We start from the raw sequence: 27,881 nt of genomic DNA on the forward strand, positions 1-27,881 counted from the left end.
AGAATCTGGCCGGTCACCTTTTGTTGAAACTACCGATACCAGAAGGCCCTAGGAGAGCTGACGCAGGAGGTCAAAGTGGTCATACAAGGGTCGAGTAAAACCCCTTGTACACTGGAAAGTCTTGAACCCATAACCAAGAGGAAAGCTAAAGGAAGTAAATCCTGCATTGTGTAAAGCAAAGTGAACTGTATTTGTGGCAAATGAGAACCCGGCTGAGGGATGCCTGCTGAACGGGGTGAAGTAAGATAACCCTGTTAACATTGTGACCACAAGAGTGAACCCGGCTGAGGGATGCCCACAGTGAAAGATTGTTTAAAAAGACATTAAGACTCATAAATACAAGTGAAGCATTCTGATTAAAAGGCTGTAGTGAACCCGACGGAGGGAGGCTAACATTCGAGAAGGGTCTGAGCCCGGAAGAGGGGACCCAAGGGTGAAGAGTCATCACCCAACGTACATACGGAAAGGACATTTTGTTTTGTTATTTTGGACACATCAGGCCCTCGGAGGCGAGAGATTTTGTAGAAAAGACACTTAACCATGAAGGTCCTGATATCACTGAAAGGAACTACAGCCTTGTACTGGAGAAGCTCAGGAGTATGCCCAAGAGTCACACCTTGTCCCATGCTAAAACCATGGGGAAGGGAGAACCCGGCTATAACATCCTGACTTATCACTTGTGAACACTTCGTTCTTTCTTGTGAACACTATCCCACACTCTTTTTGGTATTAGTTGTAAGGACTGGCAATAGTTATTTTTAGTATAGGCCCTTTTATTTGACAAGACGCCACTAGGACTGCCTTATCATTATTTGATGGTCCTAGCTTGCTCCCATCTTATATTTAGGTTTACATTAGGTGTTTTCTTCTTACCCATTTATATAGTTTAATAAACGCCAGGTTAGCACTGCCTGTCACATTAAGCTGACCTTTTTCACACTACTGTAACTTTGTCGATGATTGAATGAACAATGCAGCGCCAATCCTTCTCCTCGTGGTGATCTGATCTCTGCAGGGTGAGGGGGAGTAGATGGAGTGGACCCCGCCTCTCCACAACATTGATACTTACAGTCAATAAATGCAATAGAAGACTCAAGCAGCAACTTACCACAGTTCCTGTAATCTGCAGCCTGGATCTTTCAGTCCTTTGCACAGCATTTTCACTCCAGAGTCTTCCAGTTTATTCCCGCCCAGGTAGAGGTCAATGAGAGATGTACTTTTACTGAGAACAGAGGAGAGAGCTGCACAGCACGAGGCTGTGAGGGAGCTGTCACCCAACCTGCATGAGAAAGAGATAAAGCAGAGCATGAAAAGGGACATCACAGCTTCTCTCCCATCCATGATGAACTCCCCTATCTTCCCAACAGTCACCTTTCTGAAACCTTCCCCACCCACTGATATCTTTAAGCATAAGTGAACATTTGGCAGAATCATCCGTCTCCTCCACACACATCTTTCCTCAGCCCTCACTTGGGTGTCCTGAATTTAAGGTGTCTCTCTCACCAGAGATCTCTTCTCATGTCCCCTTTGTGTGTCCTGACTTGTGTGTCTCTGTGCCACACATCTCAGCCCACCTGCCACTGTGTGTTGTGGCTAGGCCAGTGCCCTGGCCTTGTCTGGAGAGGATGGCAACCCCTCTCAGTGGTGGTTGGGAGCGCTACCAAGAAATAATCCAGTGCCAGTCCTACACCTGTGGAGGGCAGCAGCAGTTTAGAGGGACCGAAGTCTTGCCCTCCCTTATGTTGGCATTTATCGGTGCAGTACAACAATGTTGCACGTCATGCCTTGCCCACAAAATGCTTGCTCAAGTTTTCCCTGTCTCTGATAGGAATAACATGCTGGGGATAAAAGCTGAAAAACACCACCCGCTATCAGAATGGAAACTTCAGAGACAAACCAGCCAGACCCGTGCAACCCTCCGACGGATCGCATAATCAGTCACCCAGCAGCTAATGCTGAGAGCACAAGGAAGTGGTGAGCCTGTGGGAGCAGAGCAGAGAGTATACTGAGAAGTAGCACATAGCTGGCAGGATGTCCAAACTACGGATAATGACAATACTGGGAAGAGTCAGGAATGAAACTCAGACACAAGTTCGCCATGTTTTTGGGTAAAGACTTTTATTGAAATCAAAGGGGTTGGGAAAAGGCCTCTCCGACACTGCTCTAAGAGGAACCAACACTAAGGGGCTGTCAGTGTCGGGATGTCAGAATTAAACTGTCCTTTTGTCCACAAGTTCTATTCTGACCCTCACAAGTCCTTGCAAATGTGTTCCTAAAAGAAGAATAAGTAATTCCAACACAAAAACAACTCTATCTCGGAAGAGCTTGTGTTCCACAATGGGGTTCCCTTCCCCTGGATTTCTCTTCCATGAATACTCAGAAAGTTATTTACATTGGAAGAGCTCTTGCTCCACAATGGGGTTCCCTTCCCCTGGATTTCTCTTCCATGAATACTCAGAAAGTTATTTACATTGGAAGAGCTCTTGCTCCACAATGGGGTTCCCTTCCCCTGGTTTTCTCTTCCATGAATACTCAGAGAGTTATTTACATTGGAAGAGCTCTTGCTCCACAATGGGGTTCCCTTCACCTGGATTTCTCTTCCATGAATACTCAGAAAGTTATTTACATTGGAAGAGCTCTTGCTCCACAATGGGGTTCCCTTCCCCTGGATTTCTCTTCCATGAATACTCAGAAAGTTATTTACATTGGAAGAGCTCTTGCTCCACAATGGGGCTGCCTTCCCCTGGATTTCTCTTCCATGAATACTCAGAAAGTTATTTACATTGGAAGAGCTCTTACTCCACAATGGGGTTCCCTTCCCCTGGATTTCTCTTCCATGAATACTCAGAAAGTTATTTATATTGGAAGAGCTCTTGCTCCACAATGGGGTTCCCTTCCCCTGGATTTCTCTTCCATGAATACTCAGAAAGTTATTTACATTGGAAGAGCCCTTGCTCCACAATGGGGTTCCCTTCCCCTGGATTTCTCTTCCTTGTAGTTTCAGCACAAACAATTATTTATATCTTATTTTGGCCCACAATAGGGCTGTCACAGTCAAACCATCCTAGTTTTGTAATCCTTTTCGTCAGGACTTGGCTTTTCTTTATATGTTTAACACAGTTCTGATATTTCTGTACTTAGAAATTTGGACACACTTGCAATTGCCTGGTATACTCTCCTGCCAGGGCTTCTTATTCTTACACACTTGCAATTGCCTGTTATACTTTCCTGCCAGGGCTTCTTGTATTCACAAACTTGCTATCGCCTGGTATTTTCTCTAACCATGGCTTCTTGACTCCACATGGGGTTTCTAACCATTTCCACAACTGCATATTCACTTGCTTGGATATCACATCATCTTGATATAAATTTCATTTTGGTGCTCCCATGTATATACATCCCATACATTCACACACTGATAAGGGTTTTACTTCTCTTCCCCCTTTTACAGTCAGTTTCTGTGGTTCTTGTTACTGTTATTGATATGTTACAGTCAATGATATGCCCCAGGGTACCCACTGCCTTTGGGCTGACTCTGCATCTCTTGCTGGCATTCTCAGGCTCGTGCACGGTTTTATAGTGAAGGTACGCCACCTGGCTTCCCTTGCTTCACTTTGTGGCTGTTTCCTGTTTGGCCTCTCAGCTCTCGTGGCATCTCTTCCACATGCCTACTTTCACTCTGGCTGCAGTAAGCAAGGGTTTGCTTTGGGCGGTCGGCAAACACCCAGGATTCTTCCTCTGGCACCTGGAGTCTTGGTAGCATGGCCTGCTCTGTCACCGTCTCCCCTCTTCTCTGTTGGTGAGCCACCGGGCTCCACCACGCTTGAATCTGTTTTCCCGGTCTTCGAGCCTCACCAGCAGCAGCCTCTTGCATCTTGTTTCCGTCCTTTATATTTCCTGGACACAGATATTTACGGTAAAGACTAGAACACTCACTGGCCTTCTTGTTTCTCACGCTCTGCACTACTCTTTCCCTCTTCTTCGTCCCAGTACTTGAGGAATTACGGGACAAGAAGTCCATTGTTGGTGAATGATTTCAAAAGCTTGAACAATAATTTTCAATAGTTTAAAGTGGTAACATATTGTTAGATGATTGAAAAATTGACCTAGAGAAGGTGGTGATGTAATTCCCACAAGATTGATCTCGGTTGGAGGTTGGGCCCATTTGACGTGGGGAAAGGTTTTCCATGCACTTCAAAGGGGGAGGTGTAGATGAATGACAATAAGCCATAAAAGTCTCGGGTATGGGGAGATTATCCTCAAGGTTAAATGGGGGCTACCATGCCTCACCCGATGGAGTTATGACATGTCATCGTAGGCTGTCTCCTCCCATGTGATCCTCCCTCATTTTACTGCCCGCAGGGTCAGGATCAGGTTGCAGCCGCCGTCCCCTGGTCACATGAGAGGAGGTGACCACCAACCCCAATACTAATGGAAATTGCCTTGGGGGAAGCCCGAACACAGGGCCTCTAATACAAACTCGAACTTTAAGCTTCCAGGATGGACATCATTGTTCCCCGGTGAGCCGCATGGAGAAAGAAAGTTGGCCGGATGTACCCCCTCTTTGTTACATTGAGTAACAGACGAGACTTCCCAGGTAGGGAAGGGGACAGATGAATGACAAGGGGCGGATGCCCAATGGAGGTGAGGGAAGCATAAAAGGGGCATCAGGAAGTGTGGGTTGTTCGGGTGTGGTGAGAAGTAGAGAAGGAGATAGACCGAGAACTCAGCAGGAGGAAGGAAAGAATGGCAGAGTGTAGGGGTGGTTAAGTGAATGCAAGGGTACTGTGTTTATGTGAGCATGAGAGTGTGGCAAATGCGTGTAGGAGAAGTAGTGTAGGGAGTGTCTGAAGTGGGAGTGAGCAGAGGGTGTTGTGGTAGAGAATGGGAGAAGGTGGTTGTTAGGACTGATTTTCTATACTCTGGCCTGGTGGGCAGATGTATAGGAGGCCAACCTAGTTTAGTGACAGGGACGACTATGGGAGCTGTTGCCAAACCAGTTCAAGGTAGCAAAGCGAGTGGTCAAGGCCAAGTCTCAGGAGGGGTGAGCCTGGTAAGGGGTCCTCAATGAGTACATACAGTGAAACATCGAGGAACACACTTAGACAAACAGTAATACAAATACTTCTTGAAGTATGGCCATGAAAAAATGACTACTAGCATGTAATATCACACAATGCTAAATAAATGATACATGTATACAATCACTGGAGCAGAGCAAAATACATAAACTCCTGCAAAAGAAGGTAAGTATTAGTATGCAGCACAACAGGTCCACAGAGATACAACACTAACTTTAGAAGTCCATCCCTAAGATGCATGGGGCCTTGTACCCAAATGTTCCCCAAAGATCCACATCATTTTGTGAGACAGGAAAAAGTTATTGGATGGTTTCTGGAGTCCAATGAAGACTTCCAAAGGGTAGGGGACAACTTATCCTAGCAATAGAAGTCCCCCCCCCCACTTTTGTAATGCTTACACGAACAAGCAATGGTAAAGCCACTCTCTTACAAATGTTTCTAAAAATTACCAAAGTTTTAAAAGGGCGTTTGGGGGTTGGGTAAGTACTGTTAGAACTCACCTCCATACTCTGATTCTTCTTCTTAGTGCTTGGAAGGTTGCTTTTCCCGCCTTCAGCTATGTTCTTGGATGCCAAGGGGTTGCAGGTTTGACACTTCTCTGGTCAGCGACAGATGCTGGTGTAAGGTCTGCAGTATAGAGAATGCATAGGACTGGATGCAGGAAAGCTGGTTTAGATGGCGGCCACTGATGCACGGTGATGCAGGAGGGCACACTTGTCGTGGTCAGACTTTGCCTCCTATCTCGGGTCCCCTTGATGATGGAACCATGACATTTGGCAGAGATGACTCCTGTACCACAAGATGTCTTTTGTTGTATTTATTTATGTATGCATTTGTATAGCACACCTAACCCTGAGGCATCTGGACGCAATTCTTGACAGTTACAATGAGGTTACATCAGCAGAGATTGTATACATGTAGTTTCATGATGGAGCAATGCAACTACATTGTAGGTAGAGAATACGACTACAGATCATTGTGCAGAATAGTGCAGGTATGCAGAGAAATAACAGACCAAAGGTTTTGTTATGAGGGAAGGTAATAATTACTGCTCATGTGCGAAAAGCCAGTTTTTCAGATTTTTTCTAAACATCCAGAAGGAAGGTTCAGCTCTTAATGGCAGTGGGAGGGTGCTCCAGAGTTTGGCAGCTACCACAGGGAAGCTGCGGCCCCCTGCTTTCTGACGTTTGTATCTCGGAATGGTAAGTAAGCCTGGGTTGAACGCGTAGGTCTATTGGTTTGGTTTTTAGTAGATTTGCCAGAAATTTGAGAGCAGAGCTGGATAGGCACTTGTGGGTCAGCGAGAGAGTTTTGAATGAGATTTGATCCTGTACTGTTAGCCAGTGGATGTTCCGACTGGCGGATGTAATGTGATTTATTCTAGGAATGTTAAGGGCCACTATTAAGGCATTATTTTGGAACACTTGTATTGTTTTTAAATTACGGCTGTTAGTGCCCATATACAGGGAGATACAGTCGATACCCAAAGCTCCAGGCCACAAAGCAGAATATTGAACTCCTCAGCACAAACTCTGAGCTGGGCAGCCACTGCGTGATTCAGGGGCACTTCCCAGGGCTGTCTTTCGCAGGACTCCAAGCTGATGTCGATAATGTATGTTCCCTCCACCCCAAGGGTCGAAGCTCATTCGCAGGAATTCCGAAGATCACCTACAAGACAGGGCTCTGCCAGGACAGCAGCAGAAGTTGGTCACCAGGCCTTCTTCCAACAGGTCCAGGGTCTCCTTGCACATCTTGCAGCTTGACAGGATACTTGGCTCATTCAGGTATCTTTCAGGATCTCTATGGAACGGGTGCAGGGGTCCTCTTCTTATCCAAAAAGCAGTCGAGGACCACTAGCCAATCATCTGGCCCACACCCCAGCTGGCGGCTGAGCTCATGAATACTATTCAGACACACAGAAACCAGTTTGTGGATGGGGACCGACAGTCCCAACCCACTTCCTGGCAGCAAACACACAGGGCACTGCAGTAGCCCATGATTTTCCTATCCTGACAGCATGAAGGACACGTCAGTTTCCCCAAAAGCCAGGGTAGTTAAGCAAAAAGAGCAGTGCAGATAAAAAAGGAAATGTTTTGGAGGTCCATAAAAATGTAGGTGCAGTAAAGAGAAGTAGTTGTAGGTTGGAGTAGTAGTTTAGTGTAAGTGGAGAGGCGGTAGTAGAGTGGTGGTAGTAGAGTGGTGGTAGTAGTGGTGAGGAATGGGAGGAGTAGTAGCACTGGAGTGGGGCAGTAGTAGTGGGGTGGAAGTAGGGTGGTGGTAGTAGAGTGGTGGTAGTAGGAGAGGGCTGGTTGTAGTATGGAGCGGATGGTAGTGGAGTGGTGGTAGCAGTGGTGGGGAATGGGAGTAGTAGCACTGAAGGGGAGGTAGTAGGAGAGGGCTGGTTGTAGTATGGAGCGGATGGTAGTGGAGTGGTGGTAGCAGTGGTGGGGAATGGGAGTAGTAGTAACACTGGAGTGTAGGTAATAGTAGTGGGTTGGTTGTACTATGGAGCGGGTGGTAGTAGAGTGGTGATAGTAGTGGTGAGAATGGGAGTAGTAGTAGCACTGGCGTGTAGGTAGTAGTAGTGGGGTGGTTGCAGTATGGAGCAGCTGGTAGTGGAGTGGTGGTAGCAGTGGTGAGGAATGGGAGTAGTAGTAGCACTGGAGTGTAGGTAGTAATAGTGGGGTGGTTGTAGTATGGAGTGGGTGGTAGTAGAGTAGTGGTAGTAGAGGTGAGGAAGGGAGTAGTAGTAGCACTGGAGTGTAGTTGGTTAATAGTGGGGTGGTTGTAGTATGCAGCGGGTAGTAGTAGAGTGATGGTAGTAGTGGTGAGGAATGGGAGTAGTAGTAGCACTGGAGGTAGTAATAGTCGGGTGGTTGTAGTATGGAGCATGTGGTAGTGGAGCAGGTGGTAGTAGAGTGGTGGTAGTAGTGGTGAGGAATGGGAGTAGTAGTAGCACTAGAGTGTAGGTAATAGTAGTGAGGTGGTTGTAGTATGGAGCAGCTGGTAGTGGAGTGGTGGTAGCAGTGGTGAGGAATGGGAGTAGTAGTAGCACTAGAGTGTAGGTAATAGTAGTGAGGTGGTTGTAGTATGGAGCAGCTGGTAGTGGAGTGGTGGTAGCAGTGGTGAGGAATGGGAGTAGTAGTAGCACTGGAGTGTAGGTAGTAATAGTGGGGTGGTTGTAGTATGGAGTGGGTGGTAGTAGAGTAGTGGTAGTAGAGGTGAGGAAGGGAGTAGTAGTAGCACTGGAGTGTAGTTGGTTAATAGTGGGGTGGTTGTAGTATGCAGCGGGTAGTAGTAGAGTGATGGTAGTAGTGGTGAGGAATGGGAGTAGTAGTAGCACTGGAGGTAGTAATAGTCGGGTGGTTGTAGTATGGAGCATGTGGTAGTGGAGCAGGTGGTAGTAGAGTGGTGGTAGTAGTGGTGAGGAATGGGAGTAGTAGTAGCAGTAGAGGGGCGGTAGTAGGAGAGGGGTGGTTGTAGTATGGAGTGGGTGGTAGTAGAGTGGTGGTAGTAGTGGTGAGGAATGGGTATAGTAGTAGCACTGGAGTGGAGGTAGTAGTAGAGGGCTAGGAGTAGTATGGAACGGGTGGTAGTAGAGTGGCGGTAGTAGTGGTGAGGAATGGGAGTAGTAGTAGCAGTAGAGGGGCGGTAGTAGGAGAGGGGTGGTTGTAGTATGGAGTGGGTGGTAGTAGAGTGGTGGTAGTAGTGGTGAGGAATGGGTATAGTAGTAGCACTGGAGTGGAGGTAGTAGTAGAGGGCTAGGAGTAGTATGGAACGGGTGGTAATAGAGTGGCGGTAGTAGTGGTAATGAATCGGAATAGTGGTATCACTGGAGTGGAGGTAGGTGTGGGGTGGTTGTAGTATTGAAGGGGCCCCTGAGGGACCCTCGCATATGGAAAGAAGGCACAATCACCACACACAAACTGATACGCCAGACACGAGGTTGTATTCCCAAAATCTAGGGTTTATTGCAAAGCAAATAGTCTCAGTTAGCCAACTGGGTACCACGCCCCGCGACGTGTGTTTCCAGACCCTGAGGGGACGCAAGAGAGAGAGAATCATACAACAGTTACATATATACAAAACAAGCATCTTGTAATCAGTAGTGACACATCCAATACCGCCCCTAATACATTTCCTTTGAATTGGGCACGATGATTGACAATGGTGACGAGTATGACACCTTCGAACATTCATTTAGCAACAGTTTGCAATTTTCGCGAGCCTACAGACACCAGTCTTTGTTTAAAAGAACACAATGCTTCTGTTCTTGCAAGCAAGATGCGTGCAGGGGAGAGACACATTCCAGGCCTTGCTATCTCCTAGTTTCTATTCGTGTACTGGGGGTCAATTTGCTCTCCAGGGCTCTACAGGGCTCAGGAAAGGGGGGCCGCAAAGAAGAGCATAATTCAAGTCATTTAATGTTCGCTTCTAACATTTCTACTGTGTTTTCGAGACTGGCTGGCACCTGTGTACTGATTAGGGTGCCTTGCTGCTTACTTCCAAGGATATGTGAGGGAGGAGACCGGGCATTTCTGTCTGGGTTTCTACGTTATGTTTCAACATGTCTCTCATGGCCTTGCGTTATGCACTAGTGGAGCAGAATAATATTTCAGCAAAGCAGTTTTAACAGAAAGCAAAAAGCAACGTTAGAGAAAACAAAATGGCGATTTCAGTCCCTTACAATGGCCGCACTTTAGTCAAGCTTATGGCTATATATTTCTAATACTAAACACATGATACGGTTGGTCTTCGGCCAATATAGTACATGGCCTTATGATTGAGGGGTGTCTACTTTTCCTGGACCGACAAACCCTCCTTTTGGCCGTATGCCAAACACCTCATCCGTACATTGCATCCTCTTTTGACCAAGTATCTGATTCTAATTCTGATTCTGATTCTGAATCTTGTGCATTATTAGTTTTCCCTTTATTGTCGTCAATATTGATTGACATGAATTCTTTAACTGTTTTTGATTCCTCAATACCGTGGGTACTTGATTTAATAGTGCTCTTTTTTTTCTATCATCTGTACACACGCTTCACTTATTTCAGTGCATATTATGGGTAAGCAGTGTATGCAACAACAACATGTCATGAATATTCCTAGTACTCCTACTAGGATCGCAAATAGTTTCCATCCCCATGAATATAATATCTCCCAGAACCAGGAGCCTATATCCCAGCCCCCTTCTTGGGTATGGAGTTCAGAGCTCAAGACGTGTGACTTTCTTATCGCCTCAAAAATCGTAGGGGAGGAGTCATTTTCAAATACACAATACGCTGATCCCACGATTTTGCAAACACTGCCGCGATCAACCAGGATTACATCAAGAGCCATTCTATTTTGAAGTGTCATTAATCTAATCCCTTTCTCCTCCAATGTCATGTTGTATAATATATCTGTTGTTCCATTTATTGTTTTCTCTAAGAGTCTGGATATTTGACGAATATTATAGGAGTTTATTGCTTGGGCCATAAATGGTATAAATGATTTTGCTACGTCCTCTACTATTAATCCTCCTTCATTACTTCTCCGTGGCCTGGATCTAGATAGTTTGGCTATGTCTGTTGTTTTTAAAAGAAACACTCCTGGGAACAAAAGTCCTGAATAGCAAGTACTATAGTTTACTGTATAAGAGGGGGCACTGCATCTTTATTTCCTTCAAATCTCATATGAAACATGATAACAGATGATTTATATGGCGCAAACAATCTATCTTGTGGCATAAGTTTGGAAGCTGTAACTTTTGGTGTCATTATTTGTGCTCTATGAAATATGGAGCAACCTACAGGTTTCATAATTATCTCCTCAAATACAGCTTCAAGGTTGGCACCTGCGTTTTATATATTTTTCCTTTCAAATCGACCCTCCCAGGTCCAACTGGGGTCCTTCCTCTCCGACATCTTTTTCTCCACCTGTGGTGTCCCCCAGGGATCTAATCTCTCTCCCTGGCTGTTCAACCAGTATCTGGCACTCCTTGCCCACCGCATCGCCACTCTCTGCCCTAATTTCCAGTGCTATGCGGACTATACCCAGCTCATTTTCAGGCTACCCTCAGCCTCCCCCTCTCCTTCCCTCATCTCTGACTGTCTGTCTGCTATCCAGGAATGGTGTACCGCCAATGACCTCTGCCTTAATGCCAGTAAGACTGAGATTCTACTCATCGGCACACCCACTCCCTCCTTCCCTGCTGCTCTCTGGCCTGCCTCCCTTGGCCCCCTCCCTGCTCCTACCTGCAAGGCAAAAAACCTTGGGGTCATCTTCGACTCCACACTCTCCTTCTCTCCTCATATTTCTGATGTCGCTAAGAAGTCACACTACCAGCTGCACCTCCTCAGAGGTATTCTTCCCTTCCTCTCCTTCCCCCAGAAGCTCACTGTCTCCCGAGCCCTGGTTCTCTCGAAGCTGGATTACTGTAACAGCCTCTATCTTAATCTGCCTGCCTCCACTCTCTGCCCTCTGCAACTCATCCAGAACAGAACTGCGAGACTTGTCCTTGGCCTCAAGCCCAGGGACCGTATCTCTCCAGGACTGAAATCTCTACACTGGCTCCCAGTGGCTGCGAGGATAAAGTTCAAAACCCTCTGCATTGTCCACAAGGCCTTCTGGGGCCTGGGTCCTAAATACCTTCAACTCTCTCTTCCCAAATATCTTCCTTCCCGAGCCCTTCGCTCATCCGCCTCCAACTCCCTCAGGGTCAGCCGCTTCTCGAAGCAATGAGCTGGGGGTAGATCTCTCTCCGCGGCAGGGGCCTCCCTCTGGAACAGCCTTCCTGCCTCCCTGAAACTTGAGGAGAACCATCTCCGGTTCCGGAAGCACCTCAAAACCTTCCTCTTTGCTTCTGCTTTCTCTCTCCCTCTCCCCTGCTGAACAGCTAATATTCTTCACTGAAACTGCACTGATTCTGCAACTGGACCACTCTTAACGGCCTCGGTCCTGGGCCCAGCCACTCTCCACTTGCACTGAGGCCCTGGAACCCCTGCACTGCGGGACTGTCTCTGTATCCCTACAGCCCCCCCCCCTTTCCCAGCACTTGTTGTGCACTTACCTTGCACTTGCCACCAGCTGGCCCTATTTATTTATTTATTACTTTACGCCACTTACCTTGTACTGCACTTCCCCCCCTCCCCTTCCCCTTGCACTTTTTCCCCCTCCCCCACCCCTGCACTTGCGCGATCTGAATGACACCTGGCCTAGTAGGATCGTTGTCTGTCTCCCCTTGTTCCTCCCCTCCCTGCCTCGTCGCGCCTTGAAACACCTGTGTATAGGCGCGTTACAAATGCCATATCATATCATATCATATCATATCCATGTTCGTTCTATCTAATTGACCCGTTTCACTTTTATTCCATTTCCCATAATATAATGCACTTAGAGATTCACTGCATGAAGAACTCAATGTCAGTGGCTGCACGTACCAACCTATTCCTTTACCACCATGCTGTGGCAAATGGGCACACACCCAACAATTATTCTTTCTCAGAATTGAATGTGTCATATTCATTATTTGCAGTAATGTATTGTTACCATATCCTTCCCTGTGTCTCTCTTCCATTGGGGACAGAGTATAAGTAATTACATGAACAGGGCTTTCAGAAGTGGAGATGTTTCTTACAGGCAAGAGAACTTCTAATGGGTGCATTTCTTCTAAGTACCATAATACCAGTACTCTCATTATTGGGGCTATTATACTCATCATACACATGACTATTGTTAAAATCAGCATACAATTTTTTCGGCAATTCTTTTTGTGTAACTTTCCAGTTTCTATGTTTAACTCATTATCAGCAGTGGTGCAGGAGGGGGCAAAAGCTGGTTCCGGCATTTTACTCTCACGGTTCTTCTTCTTCAGCAATGTTCGTCGCGAATTTCTCTCCTCGTTGCACTCGTTCGAATGTCAATAAGTTCAGTAAATGTCAGCAGTCTGTTCTGTCAGTCCAGAAAATCTAGACATCCCTGGGTGGACGGAAATGCATGATAATTGGTTGGCCGAGGACCAACCGCCTCATTTAAAGTGTTAAGAATACATGCTCATTAGTTATTACGTAGCTATTGGCCCAGCTAGAGTGCGGCCATTTTAAGATGACTAGAATCGCCATTTTGTTTTCTCTCTGTTCTCTTTAACGTTGCCTCTTTGCCTCATGTAAAACTGCTTTGCTGTAGATATTATTTTGCTTCAATGGTCCAAGGTTACGAAAACATGTTGAAACATTACACTGGAGAGCCAGACAGAAATGCCCGATTCCCTCCCTCATATATCCTTGATGACAGGGAGCAAGGCATTTATTTAATCAGTACATGAATGTCTCTTGAAAGAATAGCAATGTACGAAACTAGCATTTAAAGAGTTGAATTATGCTCTTCTTTACGGCCCCCCTTTCTGAGCCCAGTGAGGCCCTGGAGAGCGGGCTGAACTCTAGAGCGAGAATCGAAACTAAGAGATAGTGAGGCCTGGTATGTGCCAGTCTCCTACGCGCAGCTTTCCCATAAAAAACAGAAATGCTGTGTTCTCGCAAACAAAGAATGATGTCTGTAAAACTGGAGATTGCAACCTGTTACTAAATATGGTGGTCAAAGAGGTCATATTTGTCATGATGGTCATCATCGCCTCTAATTCAAAGGGAAATGAATTTGGGGCGGCATCAAATGTGTCATACAGTGTCATTGCCGATTATAAGGTGCTCCTTTTGTATATATGTAACTGATGTACGTCGCTCATTTGCTTGCGTCCCCTGAGGTCTGTTTAGACACACGTCGCGGGGCGTGAGACCACTTGGCCAATTGGGACTATTTTGTATTGCAATAAGCCCTAGATTTTTGGAACGGAACCTCGTGTTTGGCGTATCTATTTGTGTGTGGTGACTTTGCCTTGTTTCCACATTCGAGGGTCCCTCAGGGGCCCCTTTAAGATGGCGCCCAAATAGGGACCCTCCCCCACTTGTTCCATCATGTACGTTGTGACATGAGGAAGGCGACAAGAATGGCGAGGACAGGAGCAATCGAGCCGGGATCCAGGTGTGTACGGGGCGCCCCTGCGAAAGCGATGAGAGACTCCTTTGCAGATCTGCGCACCACTGATCCCTGATCGACGCCCCTGGCCAGCGAACAAGGAGGCGAGGGTCCTGAAATGAGGCAGAGCCGAAATACGCAGACACGATGTCATTGGTTGCGTCAGTATACGGACGAATTGTGTCTTGAAGAAGACAAATTGATTGATCAGGTGAGTCATGCCCTGATTCGTAAGTAATCCTGATATTGGTTGAGAGTTGATTTTGCAAAATCAAACACCCAGAGTAAGTTTGATTAGCCAAGGGTAAGGTTAAAACATGCCTGGGGTATTGTCTACCTTAGCGGGATTTTTCCGCTGCGGTGAACAATCTTTGGAAACTGGCCAGAAAGCACCTCCGGGAGGAATGCCGGCTTATGAGATGTATGTAAAGTATGGTATGGGAGCGATAATGTTGTGTGAGACTTGGCATAAGCAAACCAGAAAACAGGCAGACCTTCAGTGGCCGAGCCATGGGAGTTTTGAGATGGGACGTATAAGATAACCTGGAAAAGGTGTTGATAAGTAAAAGAGCATGCCCTGGGGCACTAGACATTCTTAGGGACTGGAGGAGGGAAGCGATGCTCAGATTTAAAAGTAGAGAGAAGCATGCGCGCAGGCATACGTCAAAGACGGAGAAAGCTGAGGAGAAGGAGGAGGAGGAGTGAAGTAATAGCTTGCGAAAGGCAAGACGGCGCGATGAATTAAACATAGAAAAAATATATCCCCAAAGAGAGCTACACACGTCAGACGAATTAAGAAAACAACATTTTGACTGAAACAAAGCAGGGTCCGAGGAGTGCAACCAAACAGGATACGTCAGCAGCTGTCGCTCAAACCCCTCCCGTTGCTTAGCCCCTCCCAACGGCAGCACAGCCACAGGCTGAATCAGACATTGCACTGTCCACTAGCCAGCCAGCCCCAAGTGTTTTGCAACTACCACTACCCCAACAGACATATCCCACTCCCACTGCTCCCTCCCCACCTTCCGATTAAAAAGGTGCCACTGTTCCGACCGCCCCTCTCATGAGTGGAATCGAGCAGAATTAATGTATGAGAGTAACTCGCAGCACGATCAGCAAGGAGAGAAAGCGTGAGCTGCAAGAACAGGCGGAAATGTATATAGACGACAATGATGAGGCATCCACGCTAGCGTCGCTGTATGACTTCAGAAGGAATAATGAAATGCAGGTATTGTTGGAAGGCATGGGGGAATATTTGTCAAGACAATGGAAAAAGTTAATTGGAAAGTTACCACCGCAATGACTGTTGGATTTGAATGCATTAGCCTATTGTAGAGGAAGGAATGAGGAGATAGAAGAGCATGTGAAGCGACTGTTTGAGATAAAGAATGAACTGGATGAAGAATATTCTGAAGTGTTGGCCACACCGGGGAATAGGAGAAAGAATATTGAGAGTGGTAGACAGCAGCGATTCTCGTCGCCAGCAGCGCAAACTAGTGCGGAGCTGAAGGCGTGCATGCGGGAGGCACAAAAATGGTTTTCAGATCCTAGTATTCCCATAATGGAAATACACGGAATATTTGATGAATACACTTTAGCAATGAAGAGGAGAGCGTTACAAACAATGGTAGAATATTTGACAGCTAAAGATAGAAACGAGAAAAAGGTGAGCCCCCCTGAAGTATTGGCGGTGTATATGAGAGCGATGGAATGGGGGACAGGAGAAACAGCCTTATCCCGCGACCTGGGAATATTGTTACATAAGAGGGAAGGGGGAGGATTAGTGAGTGAGGCCTTCCCCATGAGAGAAGTGCCCCCTACTTTTGTACCGTAGGTAGAGACTCCCGCAGTAGGCGAAACGCCGGCTGTGGTAATCCCAGCGCATTACGCAGCTCAATTTGTGTATGTTCCCTTCTCTAGACAGGAAGTGAATCATATAAAACAGACAATCCCTGACATATGAAAAAATCCATCGGGTTTTTATAAAGAAGTAGAGTCTTTATTGAAATCAGCGGTGCTCACAATGAGTGATATAGGGCCTCATTACGACCCTTGCGGAAATGGAAAAATGATGGCGGAAATGCAATACCGCCATCGAACACCGCTCGTTGCGATCATGACCCGTCACCGTAAAGTACGATGCCATTAGCGACACCGCAGTGAACGGCAACGCTAACTGCACCAAGTACGCGCACGCGCGCCTTGCAAAACCGGAATCACCGCCATGGCGCAACGGTACGCGAATTCTGACCCTAGCGGACATGTACTGAACGCCATCAAGCACGTCGTAAAGTACCATTCCGCCATGGCGAGAAATACGGCAACGCGAACCAACCGTAAATGGCCCACTGAGTGCCTGTACTCCACTCCCTGGCCTCATTGCACAACTCCTGGCAGGCGCAATGTACCCACACTATGCAACCAGTGAAATCCACAATTCACCCATGCATGCCAACGTAGAAAAGCATGCAGGGGCTCAAAGCGGCCCGTGAGTGGGCATCCATGTACGGCATGTCACCATAGCCGTACTGACGCAGCACAGGCATGTGAAGGTACAATACATCAAAATGAAAATCAAGAACACATGACACAAAACAACAGTAGTCCCCCATCGCTTGCCACCAGCGCAAGGCAACATCCAAAACAGCATCCTGAGGGGGATTGCACCAGCCCTGTACTCATGCCAGTAAACAAACCAACCATCAGCAGAAGCATGTACCACACAAGTCGGCAGAGTGACTGAGCAGCCAGGCTCATCCCAAGAGGGGCCGATGGGAGCTGCAGGGCACAGATGGCATCAATACAGAAGCTATTCCAATGGACATGACCCCAGTCCCCCTCCAACAAACGCACGCAAACACAGTCACCTGTGACCAGCCACATTCTGAACAACCCATCATTCCACCAATCGACCTGGCTGACAGGCACCAGTCGGCCAAAAGCCAATCCCCCGCCCCTGAACAGCACATCATGTAAACAGTCACAATGGCAGCCCCTATCCGTGACCATACTGTGCTACGTAGGCAAACGCGGCCAGTACTGTACCACACAACTCAACTCAGAAGGCGGAACACAATGCAGATCATCACGCAATACATACCGCCACAAAGCGAAAATCGCCACATCACCTGCAAAGAACAACGCAACACGACAAATATCGGAATACAATTTAAATGCACATCCAAATGACAAAGGCCCCACAGCAAATTGCAAAATACCACCAAAACAACCATCATCACCGAGGGCTGTATCTGCAATAATTGACCGGCTTCCACTTGTGTGACGCCCTGTACCATCATGGCACACAGGGCCTACATCAACGTTCCAAAAGGCAACATGGAAGCGGCAAGAACCGCAGGTCCGTCCCATGAGGCAGGCACTAGTCGAGCTGAAAGGCCGAAATGTTGCACCTAGCCACCAGTACAGCGTAAGGGCATGTGGCCCATTGGCGATCGTCCCATAAGATCGAAATGGTGCTCCACTGATTCACCCGAAGCTGCAGGAGTCGAGAGTAAAAACCATCTGGAGGAGTGGCGTAGAGATGGCATCTGCAATAGGGCAGGAGATACCTGTCACCCAAAAGAAACACAAATTAACCGATTGCATTACGGGACTCATGATGCATTACAATCTTCATTCAACACACCAAATCCACACCCATATGCATGCTAGCCCACTCCAAAGGAATATACACACCCCTAAATCAGTATCGAATCATAACGAAACCAATCGAGCTAAATACACCATTGTCAACGTCGGTTACTGTGCATGCGTCCGTCAAGATAGAACCCATGACATGGGATTAGTAACGTGCCTAGACACAAGTGTATGAAGGCGCGTCGAGACAGGGAGGATCCGACAAGGGCAGATAGACGTATGTCCCACTATGGCAGCCTTGCATCACATAACGCAGGGGAAGGGGAGTGAATCAAAAAACCCATGTACATGGCAGACCCTAAACGGAATCATCAGTCCATGCATCCACACATCATTCCCTCATCCCGCAATGAAAACGCATGAATATTCACTCACATAATATGTGAAACTTCCATCGCGTCTGTGCGTAATGCAGTCCGCAAAAACCACTGTGCCCCTGGCCGGATCTGTAGTGTTGTGAAGCAAGATGGATTTGGGAACGTCCTGCCTTATCGTCCACTACGCTGTTGCGCATCCCATTCAATTCATATCATTCATTGCCTACTCGTTATGGGCCATGTCCCAAGGACATTCTACAATAGAACGTTACATTTCCAGCCAGACCTGTGGGCGTATCCTCGCCGCTACTTCAAAACCCAAAATGCTGGCCTTCGAATTCCTCACTTGCAACATTACGTCGAAAAGGCTTCTGTGAACGCTTGCATTCACAATTACATCAATGTAGTGCGGCTGTGTGTCATGATGCTAACTGGCTGCAATCACAAATGGCACGCCACGCCCGTCGGTGAAGTACGTTACTGTGCTGCATGAGGGTCGGCCATCGATCGAGCCCTACATACCACTGACTCTTCACAGGTATGTAAGCGGCTGCAATCATAGCATGTGTAACAATGGGAGCATAGCATGAAAATCAGTCAAAGTACATCACACTGCCATCGGGATTTGATACATGATTCCAATCCCAAGATGCCATGCGGCCAAATGCAGCCTTACGTGCGGGACGTGCTCGGCCAGAAGGGATTGCATCTGCCACAGATTCATTCAATCAGCACAGGTGGAGGCCATACAGGCCGACAGCACATATATTGCAGACCCAAACCCCTCCCACAACCACTCCCACTCCAAAATGCTACCGGCAGGACTAGCGATGTTGGGCCTGGGGTACCAGATAGCACTGCAAGTGCTACAACTACAAGAAGACGACGAACAACAACAGGTATAACAACCGGGCGCACAGGGGAGACGGAGGAGAAGGAGGAGGAGGAGGGCAAGGCAGGGTCAGCAAGGCCCACAAGCACTGCCACTACCACCACGCAGGCGGCCCGCAATCCCACGCCTCCGAGCCGATCCGTTCAACCTCACTGCTGAGCAGATCCACACCCTCTACCGTTTGGACCGGGACACCATAATCGCCATTGTGGACATGACACATGCTGACCTCGTGAGCATGATAGATAGCCCAACCGCCATCCCACCCCTACTGAAGGTGGTGTCTGCACTCCACTTCCTGGCCACAGGCACCTACCAGCACACAGTGGGACAGTTGCATGGCATTTCACAGCCACTGTTCTCACGGACACTCTTCCAAGTGCACGATGCCCTCCTGAAGCACGCCGACGACCACATCACACTACCACGCACGTACCAGGAGATTACCAACGCTAAAGTGGGATTCCATGCACTTGGCGGCATCCCGGGTTGCATTGGTGCCATCGACTGCACCCATGTTGAATTGGTTGTCCCACATGCCATGGAGGTCCAGTACCGCAACCGGAAACAATTTCATTCAATCAATGTGCAAATGGTGTGTGACTCCAACAAGATATTTACGCATTGTTGTGCCAGATTTCCTGGATCTACCCATGATTCTATGGTCCTGAGGAACACAAGAATACCACGCTACATGGAGCGACACGCAGGGCACAGATCCTGGCTACTCGGTGAGTCTCATTCCATGCATGACATCGTGGCCCATTTGATGCGTCAATGACCTTGCAGGGGGGGGGGGGGCTACTTAGCACTATCATTCCACTGACACCCTTTATTCGTCTCATACAGGTGATGCCGGGTATCCACTGAAGAGATGGCTCCTTACACCAATCCGGAACCCACAGAACGAGCATGAGGAGGACTACAACCATGCCCACTCACGTACCCGTGTGGTCATTGAACAGGCATTCGGCCTACTGAAGGCTCGTTTCCGCAGCCTCAGCAGGTCTGGCGGGGCACTCATGTACAGCCATGAGAAGGTTTCTAAGATGGTCATGGCATGTGTCATGCTGCACAACATGTGCATACGTAGGAATGTGCCCATGCCCCCTGACGCTGTACTGCATGCACCTGAAGATGATGATGATGATGAGGGTGGGGATGTGGAGGCACCTCAAGGAGTCCATGAGGCACAGGATGTACGTGCAATCCGACAGAGCATCATAGATGCATGCTTCTAGCAACCACGCATGGTGCCTATTACACGGAAAGGGGACCTGTGGCACTGTGTGTGTGTAGTACAGGCACATTGTGGACTGTACGCCTATGAAGGCCTCGTACGCAAATATCAATGTCCACACATGTCATTGGATGATAATGAGGTGCTGTATTGTTAATGTGATTTGATTTATACACCCTATGGACCCGCCACCCAGTGAAGCCCAACACACCCCCTCCACCCTACTACCTCCCCCCCCAACACCAGTGTCCAAATATGCATGCTGTCCGTGGGTAGACGCTATTGCAAGCCCCCTCTACGGGTATCAGGGGCACCCCTGCCCGTGGAGCGCAGGTTCCTGCCAGATCTGCGTTGGGGGCTGCCCTGGACGGAACTTGCCACGGATGATGTCTCTGCCTGCTCGCGTCCATGCATGTCTCTGAGGGTTTGTGAGAGCTCCGAGAGCACACGGCGCACAGCAGCAAGTTCAGCACAAACGTCTTTGGACGTCGCATGCAGTTCCCCCCTCAGGCTCTCGGTGCTTTTCTCCATTTGTGCTCTCAGGCTCTCGGTGCTTCTCTCCATTTCTCCCCTGAGGCTCTCACTACTTTTCTCTATTTGTGCCCTGAGTGTCTCGGTGGATGTTTCCATGGCTGCCCTGGAACCCCCGCATTCATTTGCATGGTCCTTGAGTAGCGTGGACGCTTCCTGCTGTTGCTCGATCAGCAGGTCGAGGGACTGTTGCCTCTGCTGGGCCATGGACATTTGCGGTGGTGTGACAGGGGGGCTGCTCAACACATGTTGCCTTGGCACAGGACTTGTGGGGGTTGGCCAGTCGTCGTCTTCAGGGTGCCCCTGCGTGGTTTCGTCATGGTGTAGGGGATGGAACATGCAGGGGGATTGGGAAAGGTCATGGATGGTACCTACGTCGCCAGCACTGTTTTCCGTGTCGGAGCATGCTGGCATGACAGCTGTGTCACCTATGGTGCTGCTACCACCAGAGGCAGTGCCATCAGATACGTTCTTTGGGGGGACCTGTGGTGCTGGGGTTGTGGACTTGCTGGCTGCTGGGGTGCCTGTTGCAGTCCCCTCCAGTGTGCTGCCACTTGATTCCTGCTGCTGCCGTGTCTTGATCCTTGCACCTGAGGTGGAGGCTCTTGGGACGTTGGTCCTGGCCCTCTTTGCAGGCGTGCTGGTAGGGGTGTCCTGCAGCTCGTCGTTGGTATCGGACCCTGTGGTGGAGTAAAGAGGGGCGAGCGTTAGTTATGGGTCTGTCGGATTTGGAATGGCAACGTATCAAATGCATTGGGGTGGTACATGAGGCTGATTTGGGACTGGGCCTTGGAGGTGGTCTCATTTTCGTGTGGATTGAGGATGCATTCATTTGGCTGCATGCAGTTAGGGGGTGCATGCTGCACATGTAGGGGTTGTTTATGGCTTCTTGATTGATTTGTTTGTTCATTCTGACTTTTAGAGGGCGCTGTCAGGGCAAAGTATGTATTGCACTATGGGGTCACATGGTACTGCACATGTTCGTGGTTTGTGGATTTCGCATTGTTTCTCTTGGCCAACCTACCTGATTCTCCGGATGTCGGCACTCCTTTCTCCATCCCTCCGACTCCCTCTATGCTCTCCATTCCTATGGTGGAGGCGCAGATTTCCTCCCAGGGGGTCAACTTGATGGGCGACTCTGAACCCCCCCCGGTAGCTGTGGCGATGTTCCTGTTCGCAGAAAGTATGCTGCGTACGCGGATCCGCAGGTCGTCCCACCGCTTGCGACATTGCTGTGGCGTGCGGGGTGTTGTCCCCACCGCACTTACGCGCTGTGCCACCAGGGCCCATATGGCCTTCTTGTTGGCAAGGGCCGTCCTGGTCATTTGACTGGAGAAGACGACGGCGGAATTTTCCTGGAGGGTCTCGGTGAGCAGGGTCAGTTCCTCTCGGGAGAAGTGTACCTGCCGCTTGCGGTCACACGCTTTCTTGGCTACCTTTCCCATATTTATTTTTTTAACTGGGGTTGCTAACGGGTTGGGATGTGTGTCAGGGTCGGATTTTTTATGGTTGTGTTGGGATTCGGATTTTATAGTTGTGCGGCGTGCTGTTTCCCGTTCCGGCCACATGCTTTTACTTCCGTTTCCGTATATTTACGGTGGCCGTAATTTGCGGTGCACGCTCGTTACGGTGACCGCTCATTACGGTGACCGCTAAGATGGGTGGCGGTATTGCACCTGGTGCAGCGTACGGCGGCGGTAAGGGCCGTTTTGGGGTCATTTCCGCCATCGCAGCCTTTCGGATTCCGCCATGGCGTAATGCTCGTGCCCGATGGGTCGTGATTGGCCGCACTTTGCTCCTTCGTGCAATGGCGGAAACGCTATTTACGCTGTTGCGGTCCGGTCAGTCACTTTCCGCCAGGGTCGTAATGAGGCCCATAGACTTAATATTCCCCGTGATTTTGCCAGCAGAGATATGGAAACAAATAAGAAAGGTTTAGTTTAGTTTAGTTTAGTTTAGTTTATTATTTGTATAGCGCGCCATACCCTGGAGTATCAGGGCGCAAACAGACAAGGATATGCTCAACTTAGTTACAGGTACATAGAAATCAGATGGAGGTACAGAGATGCGCTGAGCTTGGTTACAGATATGCTCGGCTAATTGCAAGTACAGGAAAAGGCAGGAAGTGTAGACATAAGCAATATTACAACAAGCAGATATGAACAGGGAGAGATCAAGGACAGGGGAGCAAGGAGCATGCTCCTGTTCACGTAATATATAGTTATGTACAGTAATGTACAATGTGACAAGTGGACTAGTTAGCTGTCGTTGGCTCTCAGCCACCTAGTGAGGTTTTGTCTAAATTTTGCGAGAGGCTGAGGTTCTCTGACATCATGCGGGAGGGAGTTCCATAACTGCGCAGCCTTAACCGGGAAGCTATTTCCACCTATAGTGGCAAGTTTGAAACGCGGGACTTGGAGGCAGTTTGCGTTGGCTATTCTGGTAGGTCTGGAAGAAGTCCTTTTATGTAATCTATCCATGAGGTAAGGTGGAGCTTTGTTGTTGATACATTTGTGAGTGAGGGAAGCGATTTTGAGATGAATTTTGTCTACGGTGGCGAGCCATTTGTATTCTCTTCTTGTAGAGGATATATGCTCGTTTCTGTTTATCTTGAGTGCTGCTCTCAAAGCATTGTTCTGGAGCACTTGAATTTTGTGGATGGTCTGTTTATTAGCTCCAATGTAAAGTCCATTACAATAGTCTAATTTGGATAGTATCAAGGCTCTGGCAAGTGTAATGCAACTGTCTGTGGAGAGGAATTGTTTGCTCGCTCTGATAAGTTTGCATGTATATGCTGTGGCAGAAGCTAGAGAGTTAACTTGTTTGGTAAAGTTCATGGTGGCGTCTAGGTAAAATCCTAAGGTTTTAACTTCATGAGCTACTTTTATGTTGTTCCCATCAATAATGAAATTGTCGTAATCAGGGCTGAGTTTGGATATATAGGTAGTGGTGCCCAGGATGATAAGCTCAGTTTTATCATCGTTCAGGCATAGGCCGTGTGTGGCCATCCATGCCTGAACGATGCTATAGATCCTGTTCACTAGGGCCAGGTCCTTGGCGTAGTCTCCTGAGAGCGGGAGGAGGATCTGGGTATCGTCTGCGTAGTTAGTGTAGGCGATACCCAGATGATCCATTTCATCAAAGAGAGGCTTCGTGAAGACATTATAGAGGGTGGGTGACACACAGGACCCTTGTGGAACACCGCAGGTTATGGGGATTGGATCTGCTGAGGCTGATGGCGCGAAGACTCTCATGGTCCGATTGCTCAGGAATGACTTGATCCAAATTATGGCCTCTTTTGAAAAGTGGGCTGCCGAGTCGAGGTGACTACAGAGGACTGTGTGGTCCACTAAGTCGAATGCCGCTGATAGGTCCAGGAGGAGAAGTAGGGCCGCTTGGCCATTGTCTCTGCAATCGTCTATTTGGGCCTTAAGGTCTATTAATGCTGTCTCGGTCCCATGTTGGGGCCGGAATCCTGATTGACGGATTCCAAGTAAGTGGTTAGACTCTAGGAAGCTTTGAATTTGCAAGTAAGCCACTTTATCTAAAATTTTTAGAAGAAAGGGCACAGTCGTGATGGGCCTGAAGTTAGTCGGAATGGCGGGGTCAAGGGTTTGCTTCTTTAGTAGTGGCAGTACCCAGGACTCTTTTAGGTTGATCGGTACTGAACCTGAGGTAAAGGAGGAGTTGATTAGTTTGGTTATAAATGGCGACAGTTCTCTCGCAGCATCCTTGATGAGTTGTGCTGGGCATTGGTCGCCTTTGCAGTTGGACGGTTTGAGTCCCAGGATTACCTTTTCTACCTCTATGGTCGATACCTTAGAGAAGCAGAATCGGGCTCCCAACTTGGGCTGGGGCGGTGGCGCTGAGCTCTGAGGGATGTGTGGTGTTAGTGATGCCTTCTTGATGGCAATTTTGGTTTGTAGGTTTGCTACTTTGTTTGTTAAAGCAAGTTGTATGCTAGAGCACCATTTTTTATCCTTGGTGCAGTTTTCTTGGGGTACAACGGGTGTTTCCAATTCTTTCAGAATGCTGAACAGTTCTTTGACACTAGATTTTCAGTTGGATATTCTAGTATTGTAGGTTTCTTGTTTGGCTAATAATATTTCTTTCTTGTATTGGGAGGAGGCTTTGGAGAGGTTGAGTTTATTTTTGACTGATGGGGAAAGTCTCCAAATAGTTTCAAGTTTTCTTTTGGCCAGCCTAAGATTTTTTAGGTGGGGCGTGAACCAAGAATTGAGGTGTTTTTTAGGTTTGCTATTTCTTAGTTTGAGCGGGGCTGTGTGATCCAGGGCTGAGGACATGGCTGCATTATAATGTTCGACTAGCAGATTAGGGTCCATGCAGTCAGGTAGTGCGTTTAATTTAGGTATTATAACGGGCATCAGATTTTCTACTGTCATTAGTTTTTTATTTCTCGTTGGCAGAGGTGGGGCAAGTGAGGGCGGGGTAGTGACCCGATGGGTTGTCACTGAGAATAATAGCAGGTGGTGGTCAGTCCAGATCTGCGGTACAGAATCCGTAATATTTACTTCGCAATTATGTTCTGCTATCCAATCAAGGATGCGACCTTTGTTGTGGGTGGGTAGTTCAACTTTTTGGGAGAATCCCAGCTCTTTCAAGGTCAGAGCAATCGCTGACGATTGGGTGTCCTTATTGTCATTATAGCCTAGATTAAAATCTCCTAGCACTATTGTTTGGGATGTATTTTTTAGGTTATTGGACAGGGATGTCGAGATGTCCTCAGAGAAGGTTCCGATAGGACCTGGTGGTCTGTAGATGAGGATGATGTTTAGGGTTTGGGAGTTGGCGATGGCTATTTTGACCGTGAGGCATTCACAGGATTGCATATTGGTAGTAGTGATGATCCTCATGTCCAGGCTAGTTTTAGCTATGATTGCTAGACCTCCACCTCGGGAGGTAAGTCTGTCCGCACGTAGGATTGTATAGTTGTCTGGGACTGCTAGTGATAAGGCTGGGCCAGCCGCATCATGTAGCCAGGATTCTGAGATGGCCAAGAAGTCTAAGTTGTCTGTGGCAATGATATCTGAGATCTCTGTGGCATGTGCGACTAGCGACCTGGCGTTTATAAGTGCACCTTTGAGATATGATTTGTGGTCAGCTAAGTTAGGGCTGGTGGTGTTCTGACTACCTTTAGTTGCCTGTTTGGAGTTATTTATTTTGGGTCTGTTGGGCTTAGGCTGTTTCCTAGTAGGTTCCGCAATACCCTTCAAGGGTAACTGTATTTTATTTCGGGATTTTGATAGTTCAGCCTTCTTGGCTGGTAGCTCATGCAGTTTGGATAGGCGAGCACGTAGTCTAAGGTTTCTGTCTACAGTGTTGCATGGCCTTTGTAGAGTGGTGCTATCTGGATAATGGGTCATTTTAAGTTCAGTATTGGGTTGTTGTGTGTTGAGCATGATATGGCAGGTGCAATGGGTGGAATAGGACGTGGTGCGAAGACTCAGGGTGTTAACTTTGGTGCTTATTTTAGGTGGTTGTATTCCTAATGTGATGAGGATGGCGATATACAATGGTAGCCAGGGTGGCCTGTAGGCAAGACCCAGGGAGTACATGCTAAGTGACTGGATAATAATCCGATAGGAGTAGTTTCGATGGCAATTGAGGTGGCTAAGACTAGGCAGGCTGGATGCAACTATCAGACTAGGTACAGTTTCAGTAGCAATTTGAAAAGGCCAAGAACAGGCATGTTAGATGCAGCTGTCATGCTAGGTACAGTGCCAAGGCACAAGGGCACAATGCACGACAAATGTGGTCTATTACCGACCATGGGGCACAGTACAGGGCAGGTGTGGTCTATTAGCGATCAAGGGGCACAATGCAGATCAAATGTGGTCTATTATCGGCCATAGGGCACAGTACAGAGCAGGTGTGGTCTATTAGCGACCATAGGGTACAATGTAAGTCAACTGTGGTCTATTAGCGACCATAAGGCACAGTACAAATCAAGTGTGGTCTGTTAGCAACCATGGGGCACAATGCAGATCAAATGTGGTCTATTAGCGACCATATGGCACAGTACAGAGCAGGTGTGGTCTATTAGCGACCATAGGGTACAATGTAAGTCAAATATGGCGACCATAGGGCACAATGCAAGTCAAATGTGGTCTATTAGCGACCATGGGGCACAATGCAGATCAAATGTGGTCTGTTAGTGACCATAGGGCACAGTACAAAGCAAGTGTGGTCTATTAGCGACCATGGGGCACAATGCAGATCAAATGTGGTCTGTTAGTGACCATAGGGCACAGTACAAAGAAAGTGTGGTCTATTAGCGACCATGGGGCACAATAGGGCACAGTACAGGGCAAATGTGGTCTATTAGCGACCATGGGGCACAATGCAGAGCAGGTGTGGTCTATTAGCGACCATAGGGTACAATGTAAGTCAAATATGGCGACCATAGGGCACAATGAAAGTCAAATGTGGTCTATTAGCGACCATGGGGCACAATACAGAGCAAGTGTGGTCTATTAGCGACCATGGGGCACAATGCAGATCAAATGTGGTCTATTAGCGACCATAAGGTACAATGTAAGTCAAATATGGCGACCATAGGGCACAATAGGGCACAGTACAGGGCAAATGTGGTCTATTAGCGACCATGGGGCACAGTACAGAGCAAGTGTGGTCTATTAGCGACCATGGGGCACAGTACAGAGCAAGTGTGGTCTATTAGCGACCATGGGGCACAATGCAGATCAAATGTGGTCTATTAGCGACCATAAGGTACAATGTAAGTCAAATATGGCGACCATAGGGCACAATAGGGCACAGTACAGGGCAAATGTGGTCTATTAGCGACCATGGGGCACAATGCAGAGCAGAGCAGGTGTGGTCTATTAGCGACCATAGGGTACAATGAAAGTCAAATATGGCGACCATAGGGCACAATGCAGAGCAAGTGTGGTCTATTAGTGACCATAGGGCACAATGTAGAAGTTGAGATGATGAGACGGCCTATGGCGCCACGTGGGCAAATTTAATACTGGAGGATAGAAATAAAGCAGTGGATGCAGAGCCAGGGGCGAATATGTTAGCACTACCGGCACGAATAATACATAAGTTAAAATAATTGGTCCTGGAGAAAAGAATTCAATGGGACAAGATGACAGCACGTGTGCAAG

General features: G+C 47.9%; 1 protein-coding gene across 4 annotated transcripts in view; it reads right to left on the reverse strand.

Moving 5' to 3' along the window:
* Positions 1-27,881, reverse strand: part of LOC138511134 (NACHT, LRR and PYD domains-containing protein 3-like) — a 703,807-nt gene that overhangs the window by 115,976 nt on the left and 559,950 nt on the right. For all 4 annotated transcript variants that reach the window (XM_069626620.1, XM_069626622.1, XM_069626619.1 and 1 more), the window contains one exon: positions 1,109-1,279. In XM_069626620.1, coding sequence (XP_069482721.1) covers positions 1,109-1,279 — 171 coding nt within the window. The remainder of the gene's footprint in view (positions 1-1,108; positions 1,280-27,881) is intronic.

This window comes from Ambystoma mexicanum, chromosome 6p (genome assembly GCF_040938575.1).
Source record: "Ambystoma mexicanum isolate Mex_15411 chromosome 6p, UKY_AmexF1_1, whole genome shotgun sequence".
Taxonomy (NCBI): domain Eukaryota; kingdom Metazoa; phylum Chordata; class Amphibia; order Caudata; family Ambystomatidae; genus Ambystoma; species Ambystoma mexicanum.